The sequence below is a fragment of the Peromyscus californicus genome, unplaced genomic scaffold (genome assembly GCF_007827085.1).
Source record: "Peromyscus californicus insignis strain IS unplaced genomic scaffold, ASM782708v3 Scaffold_13__1_contigs__length_99412109, whole genome shotgun sequence".
Lineage (NCBI taxonomy): Eukaryota > Metazoa > Chordata > Mammalia > Rodentia > Cricetidae > Peromyscus > Peromyscus californicus.
The window spans coordinates 86,431,391-86,446,026 of NW_026294424.1; the positions used below are offsets into that span (position 1 = coordinate 86,431,391).

Below are 14,636 nucleotides of genomic sequence, written 5' to 3' on the forward strand. Positions count from 1 at the left end.
GCCCAATAAGAAGGCCTCTTGACTGTCTTCATGTGCTTCGCAGCCCTTTCCTTCACTTACCTATCCCTAAGCTCAAAACTCAAGTTTCATTTGGAAAGTCAACTGGGTTTTTTGAGAATTGAATGAGCTAACATATTAAGTATAAAGTGTATGGCACACTGTAAGTTCTTTAACAGCAAACTGTATATTTACCATGATCTACAAATAGGGGATAGCAGTATATAAGATAATGCTTTAGAATACGTGGGACTGTGCTTGATTTCAGTACAAAAATTATCATTTGCTGTTGTAATTAAGTGCATTCCCTTGATTTGCTTCAAGAGAAAATTTAAATCTTTATTCAATCAAAATGATAAAAGTTAAACTTTCATCTGTGAAGGTGTTAACCTCTAAAAAAGAATAAAAGAAAAAGCAACCTTTGACCAATGGAGTACAGGAGCCATTGGTTACCTTCCACATGGACCCTCAGAAGGTTCCAGATAGGTTCAAACCTCAGTTACAGAGAGGTGATTAGCTCAATAATTCATCTGCGATTTTTTTTCCCTTCCTTTGCTATGTGACACTTCCCAGTACCCACCCTGGTTTTTTACAATCACAAGCTAAAACATACTATCTGAAAAGATGATCCTTCAGGCTCTGATATTTGTAGAAAATTAAGCAAATATAATACCAGAAATAGCTTAAAAAAAAAAAAAAAAAGCTCAAGATTGAATTCTTGACCTGGATCTCACCAGTCTATTTGGCTGAAGATTACAGGTACTCTCACCAGTGATAGGTTTGAAATGAAGTGGGAAGGAAGCACTGGTTTATTTGGGAAGTAGTAGCATTTAAACAGCACAGGGCAGGAAAAAAATAAAGATTATAGGGCTGTGCAGTTTTCAAAGTTAACTTCAGAAAACTTGGGGAAAAAAAAAAACTCAAAAGACCCAGAGCAGTCAGTTATAAGTCAAGGCATATTGTTAGAGTCAGAATGCATACAAAGACAGTGTAAAAGACCACTATCCCAGGAGTTATCATTTCAGGATAAACGACATTACAGATTAAACTCAGAAATTACACAGTAGGAACACCCACAACAAATACTGCCTTCAATTTCAAGGTACTGCAGGAAACCCTAATGTCTAGATGGGAACATTTGGTTGTGACAGGCAGAGAAACCGGAATCTCCTAACTGTCCCTAACCCTCAAAGCATTATCTCTTGCTAGAGGAAAAGCAGCAATAACCCATAAAGTTCTCCCTGGTATCAGAATACTGTTATGCTTGTCTCCCTTTACCTCTTCTCACTGAAGACCTGAAACTAGAGTACCATCACCATACAGTCTGAACAAAGGAATGTTAATAGTCTCTACCTCCCAAAGAAAATAGTTGATACAGCCAAAACATTTTAAGCCAGGCTAACATTTTAGGAACTGAAGAAACATGTGCAAATGGACTAGAGGGCCTAAGTAACTGTGCCTTAATTGATATGGTGATCCTTTCTGGTGAATCAAGGCAAATGTTTTAGCAGAGTACTAGCGGTAGTACTAACACATCTTCTGAGATAGACAAAGAGTGGACAATGGGCCCCAACTTCTCAAGGGTAGATTCCACTTGTGCTCAGCCTCACACCATAACTTTATTATTTATGTTGCCTCGGCCACAGTTCCATTCTCAGCACCCCAAGTCCATTCTCTGTAATCATTGAGACAAGTGAAAGTGATGTACACACAAACATGGACAGAGCAACTGACACCCAGAGTCATTCTGCATGTCGTGTAGATGGGGTTTACAAGTAAGTTCTTTCCCATTACTCTTGAAGACAGTGCTAAGCACTTGATATCCAGTTCCTCGGAGTTCTAGCAAGGTTTATTGTACTGTTGCCCACAGAGATGAGTTCCAAAATGCCCCCCTGCTTTGCTTCGTTTCCCCCAGTTTCATTCTTTCCGGGTCTCTAGTGTTCTTAGATCACTTAACACACCGCTTACTACTTTGTCCAAAGCGTCGTCCTGGTCCAGTTAGAGAAATGGGTCAGGTGTTGGAGTGATGATGGCTCAGTTGTGAAAGTGCTTGCTATACAAGAACAAGAAGTGAGTTTGGACCCCCAGTACACTGGACTAACTCATGGAGACTTGATTACTGCCTCGACTTTATCAATAAGGCTGTCTTGCCCAGGGCCACACAGTACACAAACACACAGTGAATGATTCCAATGTCCTATCTTAAGAGCTTCTTAAGGCAGTCACTTTGAAACCTAGACTTTAAGACCCACTTCATAAAGGACTTCTTAAAGGCTGTCCAACATAATGGCTTCTGGGAAGAGCCTCAGGGTCAATCACAGGCTTGTGATCTTTAAATGCCAAATAAGTAAGCACTAAGCTCTGTAACCTAGGGATTTCTTTAGATGCCAGCAATCTGTCCCAAAATAATCTAAAGTGTCCTTTCAAGTACTAAGCTGGTTACTTCAATTTCCTCTCTGAATCTGACTCATATCTGAAAATCAGTTTTCAGTTGAATATATCCAAAGTTCCTTGAATTTCTAATTATTTTACTTTATGACCTCTCTTGATTTTCTTTCCTAGATTCTAAGATTTACAATTATTTTCATACTGACTAAAACATTTGAGTATCTTCTTGTGTCACAAGTAGAATATTTGGGAAATTATTTCTTGTTTTTAAAGATTGATTTATTTATTATGTATACAGTGTTCTTCTGTATCTGTTCTTATATCCCCTGGAATAGCTTGTTCATCAAAGATATATAAACACTGAATGAACTTACTCTGGGCCTTGGCAGGTCTAACCTATCAAGCTTGTTCAGTTCTATTTAACTCAGGTTATTTGTCTGATGGTTGTCACATAGGTCAGACTAATGACACTAAGATCTAACAGTTGCTTCATATTCATAATGCATTCCTAAAGTTCAGCAGAAGACTTCTGTTCACCAGGCACTCAAGGACATAGGATGAGAAGTTTCATCTCAGCATAAACTTCCATGATCACCAAGGCACCAAGGTAAGAAACTGCAGCATGGCACATCACACACCATTTTACACATACCCACAGTGATACAAGTAAGTCCCTCTGCTTGATTTCTTCTGGCAAAGCACATTACGTAACTTCAAAATCTACTGTATTTGAAATCCATAAGTAATTTTTTACCAAATAACAAAAATTCTCAAGTATCAATTTGTAATTGTTTTATCAACATCACCTTGGTTTCCTAGTCTGCTCTACAAGAGAAGTACCCACCCCAAAGAAGGAACTTAGCGTTGCACAAATAATCAAAAACCAAGACAAAAGTATGCTTGCAAAATGGCCATTTATTGCCTACAGGGAAAGGAAAAGTGGGAGAGAAGGGGAGAGTACACAGGTGCAGGGAAACAAGCATATATTTAGCCCTATACATCATGTGTGAGCAGTACCCATCTCCAAAGTGGAAAAAAAATAGTTTGTCATCTGACATAATAGTTAAGGTTCTTAAGCACCTCCCTTCTGAGCTGCCACAAGATTTAAAAGGCAGGACTGCTTTGTTTAGTCAATATTCACATTAACGAAAAAGAATGCCACCACTCAACTGTGTCCTTTTTCACACACATCTTCTATAGTGTCTACTATGAAAAACATCTCAGCTGAGCAGTTCAGTCAAGATCCAGACCTTATCAACTGTTTAATAAATAGAAAAATAAAGCAGCTGGTGATTTTATCAGAGAGAATGAGAGTAGAACCATCTTCTCCAGCGATGACAAGAAAGAATTAAATGTCTAGAATATCACAGAACCAGTCTATTAAACATTAATTATTAGTAAGCTACAATTACATGGCACTTCATTGAATCCTCTAATAAAGAAAAAGAGAAAAGCTTATATTGTAAATGATTATCAGAATACATTGATTTAGTGCTCGGCTTTTTCTTAGGATTAAAAATAAAAAATAAATACACAACCTAAAACAGTAGAAATTTGCTTAGAATGATATTAATAGAAATTACCAAGTATTATGGGGAAATTACTAAAACACCTTTTTTAGTTTTAGGATCATGTGCTTTGCTTTTAGACCATTGTAATAGTTACAAAAACACTAAATAGGCCACAGAATAACTCAAGTGTATGCAAAATAATAAATTAGTCAACTTAATGCCAGGAAATAAAAATAAATAATCCCTTCCCTAGTCAAACAGTAAACTGAATGGAAAGGTAGAAAGTCCATGAACAATTACTTGGCACTTATACAGTTTAAAATAAGATACAACTTAATCTCTGATGAATATAATCACACAACCTGGCCTTTTCAAAGAGGAAAAAAAAATGTATATATTTTTTCTCTTTAAAAACAAAAGAGAAAAAAAAGAAAAAAGAAAGAAGTACTACCCCATTTCAGAGACAACAGAGTTAAGCATTTTTCCCTCCTTGAAATACTCCAAGTATTCCTATTGAATCCGACACCTCAGTTTCTCCTGGATGAAAGAACTGCTTGCATTTGGACAACTGTATGAATGCCCGGAGTGCACTTCTCAGTGCTGCTGGTGTTTAAGAAATCTGCCATTCAACACTGAACAATTCCAGATCCAGTGTGCAGTAACAGCCATCCAAATCCCTCTCAAAAGTCGGCAGAGCACCGCTCAGGAATTTCACAGGTAAGGGAATATACTTTTAGCAAATTAAGCACAGAGAAAGGGCAGTAGTTTCTGGATAAAGAGCAACCCACACACTGCATCACTTACCGCATTAAAGTTGAAACAGCAGCAGGACATTAAGTCTGTCTGGTAAAAAGCAAAGCCATTGTTTGGCACACCAATGCTGAGCCAATATTCTGAGTTCAAGTAACTACACACAAATTAAACATATGTGGTACACTGAACAATTGATAGCTAAGAAAGTGTCTGTGCTCTGAAATAATGTACAAGAAAGGATCATTCTTCAGAGGGCTACCATGACTCCTATGCTTTTAGAAGTGACAGATCTACAAACGGGGAAATTAAACGAATTCAGGGAACTTGCTGATGAAAATAACCAGTAACAGGTGCCAAATGAACCTTCTGAAATATTCTGAAATGTGAATACACCATGCCAAGAGGCATATGATTTCTGATGGCATACTTCTAATTTCGGTTCAGTGCTATTCATTTTATAGGCTGTGCCATAAATACCAACATTTAATAGGCATGCCCTTAATTCATATCCTTTGAAAGTCATCTTACTAAAAAGTACTTCAGTTTCTCCTCTGGATCCAAGAATAAACCAAGTCTACCATAAACCAAACTTATGCTAAAATAATTATATTAATAAAACTTTCTGGGAAGCTACAGGCCTGTACCTGAGACATTTACATGAATGCATTTAGTTAAATAAGTAGTACACGTTCTTCCTTTTCATTGTCCTGACAGGTCCCCAGTTCTTCCTTATCATCGTCCTGACAGGTGCCCACCTTTCTTCTGCTTCCCTTCTCATTCTCCTCTTCCTGTGGCTCTTGCTCAGAACATCCAAGGGTTTTATGTTTTAAGCATTTAGGTGACAATTATGAAAGATGCTCTTGTCACCCTGTTCTTAAACAGGCTATAACTTTGGTAAATGAGCGGGTTAAAGATGTAGTAGCATTTACTTGTGTTTGAACTTAAATTGGGGAATTGCAGTGCAATTATAGAATTAAAATCATCCAGAGCAATCAGAAACATAAATGTTCTGTCTACAAACTCAAAACTTCAGTTGAAGTTTCTGATTTAGAAAAATAAGTCTAACTTCTCTACTTAATTTATCTACTTCTAATAGACAAAAGTCATACAAATATGATACAAACCAAATGGAAAGTCAGTAAACAAATCTTTGAACACATCAGAAAAGTGTTACTTTGGGTTTTATGGGGATAGAGAAGAAAAAAACCTTACAAACATGACAGCTCACATTTCAGTCAAAACGTTTGTTACTTTGAACATGTGACAAAGAGATTTTGCTTGCTACAGGACCATTATTGTAATACAATTTGTTTTTTGTAGCTGATGCTACCAACCAGTTAGTATACTTTGCAAAACTATTAAAGATATTTCAGAAACTTAGAATATAAAAGATTAAATTTTCAATCAGTATTAGAACAAAGTCAATTTTTAACACTAGGAAATCTAGTTTTGCGTTAGAAATGAAGCTCTATGCTCCTGGCTCCTTCAATGCACGTGCTCAACCTATTTCTCCTGTGTTTTCCCCTCCCTTTGCTATCTGCTATTGAGAGTACAGGTGGGATCTGTCATTTTTATGAAATCTTAGAAATACAATACAGACTTAAAATTTCACCTACTGACAAGACATACTCAGGAGACAGAATTTTTAAATGGAGCACAGTTTTGTCCATGTTCTAGGTTTAATGTGCCACACCCTCAATTTTAACATAATCTGCCACAGATTCAAGTGATATGAGTCTTAGATAGTTTTCAACTTTCTCCCTTCTCAGTGATATATGACTTTAAGGAAAAAAAAAAAAGGAAAAAAAAAGGATAGGTTTCGTATTTCCACAAAATATAACACTAAAACACAGTGGCTTTCAAAATACATTCACAAAGGATGCTTATTAGTAAAATTAAGTATCTGCCTATGAATATCAGAAACGTAATTTGAAAATAAAGATTGGAACAAGGCAAATGGGAGGGTGGGGGAAGCTGGTCTCAGAACCCATTGTGCCATACCTGACTTTAACATGTGATATTCAAATGAATGTTCACACGCCTTACATCAAATAAATCAAACAAAAATATTCAGCTATGTTGTACAAAATTTTTTTTACATAAAACATCATAAATCTTGAACAGATCTACTGTATCTGAATCTAAAAAGTTGCCTACAGAATGGTGCTGGGATTCTGTTCTCTGCTTGCTTTTAGGCAGTGCTGTTGCTTAAAAGTTGACACCAGGCACAATATTGTAAAACAAAGTCAACAAGCAAGGAGCAATAAGTGGATTTGAGCCTTTTCCAGATGTCAGTCCTGAGGATGCTGCAATATTCCCCATCAAAGTGTGTAAAGCTATGAGGAGGATACTGATGCTTGACAGTGGGTGACTTGACATGCACTTGTATGACTGTTACAATGGCAAACAGTGCAGTTTCCCCTTCCTCAAACAACACCGTTTTAATAAACCTAACACTCCAGTTCTTAAGAAAATTACCAGAAATCATATTTAACAGTTAAAAAAATACATAGCACAATCTAAAAATGCCCAAATTTTCTTTTATCACCACATAAACTATGCAGCAGCCCAAGGGCATAAAGCTTATTAACTTATTCTGAGAACTAGAACGTATATGAGCACACATGACTCACTTCACTGAATATATACCATGTCATTCACCTTGTCCTTTGGGCTTCTCACTGCCAAAGTTCCAAATGGCATGCATTTCACAAGACAATGCTGAGGACAGCAGCATTTCTGATCATCTGAACTGGCAGCTCAAAACAAGATACCACTCCTTTTACAGAGGGAACAAAGGGAAACAGTGTGTGAAATCTGGGCAAGAGGCTAAAGGGAAACCGTGCACATGAAAGCTGGGTTACCATGCCCTAGGTGTGTGCCACCCAAAACAAAACACAATCATCTACTTTACCAACATTTACGAAAACCACATTAAAATACACAGGATAATGAATGGTTTGAAAGAGTGCATTTGGAAGCAGAGAGACCCAATTACACACCTTCTTGCAACAGAGTGCCTTGATCATACACAAAATAAACTTAAGCTGTTTACAATGTTTCCCAATTTTTTTATTTTCCCCTCTACATTTAACTATTAAAAAAGATTTTTTTTATTAATAAATGGGCTCCTCTGTGGTTCATATACAATCATAAGTGAACTTTAAATTTCATTTATACAAACATCTCAAAAAATATCGGGAGTGAAGTATGGTAGGAAATATTGCTCACATTGCTAATTAACATGCGTCTATGAAAGAAGAAGAATGTTCTGTTAGTGCATATACCTCCAGAGCAGAAAACCCACCCGAAACAAAAGATCTAAAATTAAACATACAGTAGCTGATTACAAAAAAAAGGTAATGTCCACAAAATTAAGTTTTTCATGCTATTCTACTTTCCAGTACTATGCTTCAGATAATCAATTTGCATGGCTAGATGTTGGATGCTTGAGGTATATAAGAAGGGATACCTGAACACTGAGAAAAACCTGTCATTAAGGGTTTCTTCTGCTTATTTGTTTATTCAGGTACTTTAACATTTTTAAAAGAATATTTTATTTACATCAAACTTGGCTGAACTACAGTGACATTCCAATTACAATAGATGACAACGCCTCTGTCACTAGGCACTTTTAAAAGGGAGTTAGGCTTTACAGAGCTCTTCTGGATGCAATCCTGTGTGATATTACATCATCCCACCACCCTCATCCCACTAAAATTACCCTTTGGGGAAATAGTATTTTATATAGCCTGATCAGTAAACTATGGAAGAAATTAGTATAAAATAGCCACAGGAAATGTATCATTTAACACTAATAAAACAGCCTAAGATGTCAGGTTTGAAAGAGGAGACAATTTGTATATATTTATAACTAATTAAATAATTTAAATTTGACTTGTACTTTATATATTAGTGAGACACAAATATAGGCTATTTTCTTTTAAAATTTCATTCACATAATGGAAAATTTCTTGTTTATTAAAAATATCACATTTTGATACTAGAAACAGTAAAGTGCATGAAAAGTTTAAAATATAAATTTCAGAAAACTCTTATAGCAGCAAAAAAGCAGAATAAAGAAAAACTTAAAAACACAGACACAACCTTTTCCAATGTTACTGTGCCATAATTAACATCAAGCAGCCAACTAATTTTCTCCCCACAAAATGGTATTTATGCTCTCTGCCTCTCAAGTCAGACTTTCAAGTTGGCCCCTCTTGGCCAACAACAAAGGGGGGGGGGTTGGTTTCCAATACATCTAGAGGCATCCAACTTTGGGAATAAACCAGTAGCTTAATTCAAATCTAGACAGATATGGCAACAAAGATTAAAAGCATATGATGGCCATTTGGCAGCTAGAGTCAGAAAAAAATGATCCAAAGTTTTCAACTACTTCCCCAAATATGTCTTCTCCTCAAAATCCTCTCTATTGATACCTCAAAAAAATAAACAAAAACAACAAACAAACAAACAAACAGCCATTTAACTTACTTTGGAAAATATGTGTAATAGTATATGGCTTTCCCTTTTTCAAACTTTGATCAGGGGCTTTTCATTCAACAATTTTCTTTAAACATTAAACTGTAGTGGTAAAGACAATACAGATCTTATCTTTTTTTTCCAGTACAACCAGACAGAAAAGAAGAGTGGACATGAAAAATGAAAAATACCAGACACTAATTTTGTGGGCATCCTAAAAATACCAAATTCTACTTTCAAGATGTATGGCAGTATATATCTGCTATTTTCTTATAAATGAATTGGAGAGATGGACTTAAGTTAATACTTCTAAAAAGATTACAACTAATAGGCAGACCAAGAGAGAAAAGAGAAAAAGAAAAGAAAAAAGGGGGATTCCTCAAACAAAACAACCAGCATTTGGCCAACAAACTGTCACATACTATGCTTGATTTTGAAAGCATGTTGTGCAATTATTTTCATTTTTCAAATTGTCTTGTTATGGCTAGTGGCTATATCACATTTAATGTACAAATCAAGCAAATTTAAGTGCTTTGTTAATGTGCAAATGACTTGGGAGCCAAAAATCAGTTTGTTATGAAGGGAAACAGAAACTCAAAGTTTTCCTTTAAGGCATGCCATCATTCAATTGAAAATCTTGTATTTGGAGTTTGTAAAAATCACTTTTTACAAAAATGACTGGCTTATTTGAAATTATTCCAAAGAATGTATTTGTTTTTAGAGAACAACACTGGTGTTGGGCCTCAAATTAGTGAATTGTGAATGCTGTTTTCTAATATAATAGGAAGAGAAGAAATCCAATTTTAAAGTATATTAAACTTTTAGATAGAGACAGATGGTAATACTTTGGTTCTAGCCCTAGTGCCAAATGATATCAGTATGCACAAAAACATACAAAGTCTTATAGCAAACACATAATGAAAGGAACCTGAAGCAGCAGCTTAAGGATGGCCATACTTCACTCCTACATACTTTGATTTACAACTGTACAAGTCCATAGCGACAGATCCCCGTCTTGGCGGGGCTGTACTCCACTACCTCCGATTAGGCAAGTGAACACCATTGACAAGAGGCAGGAGTGGAGGGTGGAGTTCAAGTTGTGTTAACAGTGAGAAGTGGTCTGAAGGGATGTGAGGGTGTGGACACCCAGTGATGTTGTTCTCAACCAGCCATTGAGGATCTAAAGGCCCCAGGACACCAAGCACGTTCATATGAGTCTTGGAATAGAAAATGTAGTCAATCACACCCTGGAAAGAGATTAGGGATAACGGGGAGGGGAAAGAAAAATATGTTTAGAAAAAGAGAAAAACTCCATAAAAAGAACAATCCTTAATTTGGAAAAGCTAAATAACTAAGTAACCTATATTCCGGGTACCTGTTATCCTGACTGTAGATTAAACAATGCTGTAATCTTTGCTTAGTTTAAAATACTCAATTTCTACAAATCCTGGCACTGAAGCAAAGTTATCAGTCAGCAGGAATAGACACACGCATGAAGACATGCAGCTGTATATGTAACACTTGTTCCATTTCCCAGAGCAAGATCATTTGATTCATTTTGATTAGTAGATAGCAAAACTAATGTGCCTCCACCGTCCTAGGCTGTATATAGATTTCACCTTATCTAATGCTTACATATATCAAGAGAGCCCACACTCAAGTAGAAAGGAATATTTCTACACGTGAAATTCATTCATCCATTCCTTTAATGTAGTGGGGACTTGCTATCTAACCCAGATAGGCTTGAATTCAAGATCCTCCTTCCTCACCCTCCCAAGTGCCGGGATTACAGGTATGTGCTACATGAAAGATATGTTGTTAAAGAAACACTCTTTTTTTTTTTTTTAAGTGATTTTAGATCAATTCAGAAGATCAAGGTAGATGGTTTAAATTAATATGCCAATTTTTTTTAAATTTATAGTTCATGGACAAGTAAAAAGTAAACTTTTAAAAAGTAAGGAAGAAATAAAATTTTCTCTTAACCTACTCACAGACCAAGCAACAATAATAACTATTTAATTACTGAACACTTATTTTGGGGAACTTTTATTTACAGTTTTTCTGGGATATGCTGGCAATGTTTTATATATATTATTATAATTATAAATATAGGATTTAAACTATAGTAAACTACATATCACTAAATATAGAAGTAACTTTCAACTGCAAAAACAGTAATATGCTAGAGCTGGAGATTGCCAACTTTAATAGTACCACTGTCAAAAATGTGAACAAAAGTGCTGTGGGATGATGGTCTTTATGTCAAGTGTGTTGCTGATTGGTCAATAAATAAATCACTGATTGGCCAGTGGCCAGGCAGGAAGTATAGGCGGGACAAGGAGGAGAATAAAGCTGGGAAGTGGAAGGCTGAGTCAGAGAGACACTGCCAGCTGCCCGCGATGACAAGCAGCATGTGAAGATGCCGGTAAGCCACGAGCCATGTGGCAAGGTATAGATTAATGGAAATGAATTAATTTAAGCTGTAAGAACAGTTAGCAAGAAGCCTGCCACGGCCATACAGTTTGTAAGCAATATAAGTCTCTGTGTTTACTTGGTCGGGTCTCAGCGGCTGTGGGACTGGCGGGTGACAGAGATTTGTCCTGACTGTGGGTCAGGCAGGAAACTCTAGCTACACAAAAGTTAATTAGAAAAGTATACAACCCACAGAAAACACTACAAATCAAGGCTTAACTTCCCCCAGAAAGTTAGTTCTTAAATTTTACTGCACATCACCATGTATGAGTGATAAAACAATACAAAAGCTACCAATGGATAGTTATCTAACAGTAAAACTACATTAACTTCTAAGCAATTTTATTTCTCTTTCCTAACTATGAAAGCTGACTAATATCAACATACAGCTCTTTCTTCCTTATACTTTTGTTTGGAAAGAAGTAGACAAACATCAAAAATTAAGAAAGGAGGCTGGGCATAGTGATGCCCACCTTTAATCTTTCATGCCAGCACAAAGGAGGCATAGGCAGGTGATCTCTGAGTTCAAAGCCAGCCTGGTCTACATAGTGAGCTACAGATCAGCCAGGGTTACACAGAGACCTGTCTCAAAAAACTAAACAAACGGACAGAAAACAGAACAAAAAAGGAAAAGGGTTATTGAAGATGTGAACGAGCCTATTTAATAATTTTCCTTTGTATTATACTATAATTTCTCTAGGCTTTCTATAGTAACAATGTGCTACATCTATATATGTATATTTAGGATAGAACAAGATGTACAATTCAATCTAGAAATGACAGAAAGTCAAAGAGGTAAAGAGAAGAGCTACAAGTAGATGAAATGATCAGAAAATGGACAAAAGAGAGTGAGTAACCACAGAGAGCCACTGTCACCATTAGTCTCTCCAGGAGTGTCCTGTCCTGAACACGAACAACAGGTTCCCTTATGGCTAAGACTTCCTTTTCCTTTTACAAACTTGCTCCATGGATGACCTGGGAATATACTAATATGACTACATGGACAAGACTGACATTATAACCCACCCCTACAAGAAACTTGGGAAATTATAAGGTAAATAAGATATTCAAAGAAAAACTGGACAGAATATTGTATAAATTCATTCCAGGTGAGTTCAGCTATATTAGGTGCTTTAATTCTTGCTAAGCACAGGTGGTGGTAAACAAATGAATATTAATATTAATATATGCCCAAGTGCTTTCAACAATGACCGACACATAGTAAAAATTTTAGAAATACTGGCTATTATCACTAATATCTGAAATGTGAACAAATGAAAGTTCATTAAGAATTCAAATGACATCAATAATAACCACAAAACCTAACAAGATTCCTATTTTAGTTGTATATGCAAACCATACATTTTGAGACTGGATTTTTGTGTGTTTATTGTTTTTGGATCAGTGATCATTCTTTTATTTCATGTGTATGGATGCTTTTCCTGCATGTTTGTCTGTGGAACATCTGGGGGCCTGGTGCTGACAAAGGTCAGAAGATGGCGTCAGATCCCCTGTAAGCTGCCAGGTAAGTACTGGGAGTCAAACTCAGGTCCTCTGAAAGAGCAGCTGGTCTAAGTACTATCTCTCTAGCTCTTCAAACTCTTAATCATAGGGTTTTATACTCTTCTTTTTTTACATACTTTTATTTGAAATAGTTCATATGCCAGACCAGAGACTGCTACTTACTTTGAAATCAAAGGTGTAATTGGTATAAGGCATCAAGTTATTTTCATAGGCGCTCTTAAGTTGGAAGCCATGTGTGATTCTCCCTTCTGAGCTTCCATTCTTTCCACTACAGCTGAAGTTCATAAGACACTCATTGTACCTTAGTTCCTTGAAGTCTTTATGGTTGTCAGCTACTCCTCCATTGCTTAAATATTCCACAACACCTAGCAGAATAAAGAAAGGAACAGTGCCCTTTAATATTTAGAACAAAACTGTATTACTAAACCTTATTCTACAGACACACCAGGTCTAGAGCAATTTGGTTAAGCCTATGAAACTCTTAGCAGGACTTGGTAGTACATGTCTTTAATCTTAGTATCTAAGAAGCAGAAAGGCAGGCTGATTTCTCGGAGTTCCAGGCTAGCTTGGTCTACATAGGAAGCACCAGGCAAGCCAGGGCTGCATAATGAGATCCTATCTCAGAAACAAAATAAAAAAACAAACAAAAGTGTTCCTGTTGTTGGTTGTTTTTTTTTTTTAATTAAACACCAGCAATTTCATATAACTCAACCACGTTGAAAGGCATTTGTTAATTTCAGAACAAAGTATCAGGACCATCCAGGAATATTGTCAATCTTAATGGTTCTTTGGGTTCAGAGGACTTCTAGAACCTAAATAGCATTCACCAGAAAAGTCTTGACTGTGTTTTTGTAGTATTCCTCTAAACCACTATCTTCTGGTAGTTTGAAAGTAACTGGCCCCCATAATCTCATAAGGAATGGCACTATTAGGAAGTGTGGCTCTGCTGAAGTGGGTATGGCTTTGTTGGAGGAAGTGTCATTGTGGGGGCGGGCTTTGAAGTTTCCTATGTGCAGGGTACTGCCCGTGCCTCAGTCGAATTCCTTTGGACTGCATATCATGATGTACAGCACCATGTCTGCCTACACGCCGACATGCTCCCTACCATGATGATAACGGACTGAACTTCTGAAACTGTAAGTCAGTCTCAATTAAATGTTTTACTTTGTAAGAGTTGCCATGGTCATGTATCTCTTCCCAGCAATAAAAACCCTAAGATGTATCTCTTTAGCAGTAGTTACAATAATCAATCAATAACATTAGGGACATATAAAAAGAATGCTTAGATTTTTCATCCTCAATTCAATATTCAGGGTTAACTTGGAAGTTTATTTATTTATTTATCTATCTATCTATCTATTTGTTTATTTATTTATTTATTTACTTTGGTTTTTCGAGACAGGGTTTCTCTGTGTAGCTTTGCGCCTTTCCTGAATCTCACTCTGTAGACCAGGCTGGCCTTGAACTCACAAAGATCCACCTGCCTCTGCCTCCCGAGTGCTGGGATTA

At 36.5% G+C, this 14,636-nt stretch overlaps 1 protein-coding gene across 4 annotated transcripts in view; it reads right to left on the bottom strand.

The window, feature by feature from the left end:
- Nucleotides 1–3,280: 3,280 nt before the first annotated feature.
- Cnot6l (CCR4-NOT transcription complex subunit 6 like) overlaps nt 3,281–14,636 on the bottom strand; it is an 83,591-nt gene continuing 72,235 nt past the window's right edge. For all 4 annotated transcript variants that reach the window (XM_052735404.1, XM_052735405.1, XM_052735407.1 and 1 more), the window contains exons 11-12: nt 13,290–13,492; nt 3,281–10,378 (exon numbers count right to left, since the gene is read on the bottom strand). In XM_052735404.1, the coding sequence (XP_052591364.1) occupies nt 10,166–10,378; nt 13,290–13,492 (416 nt within the window). In that variant the 3' untranslated portion in view covers nt 3,281–10,165. The remainder of the gene's footprint in view (nt 10,379–13,289; nt 13,493–14,636) is intronic.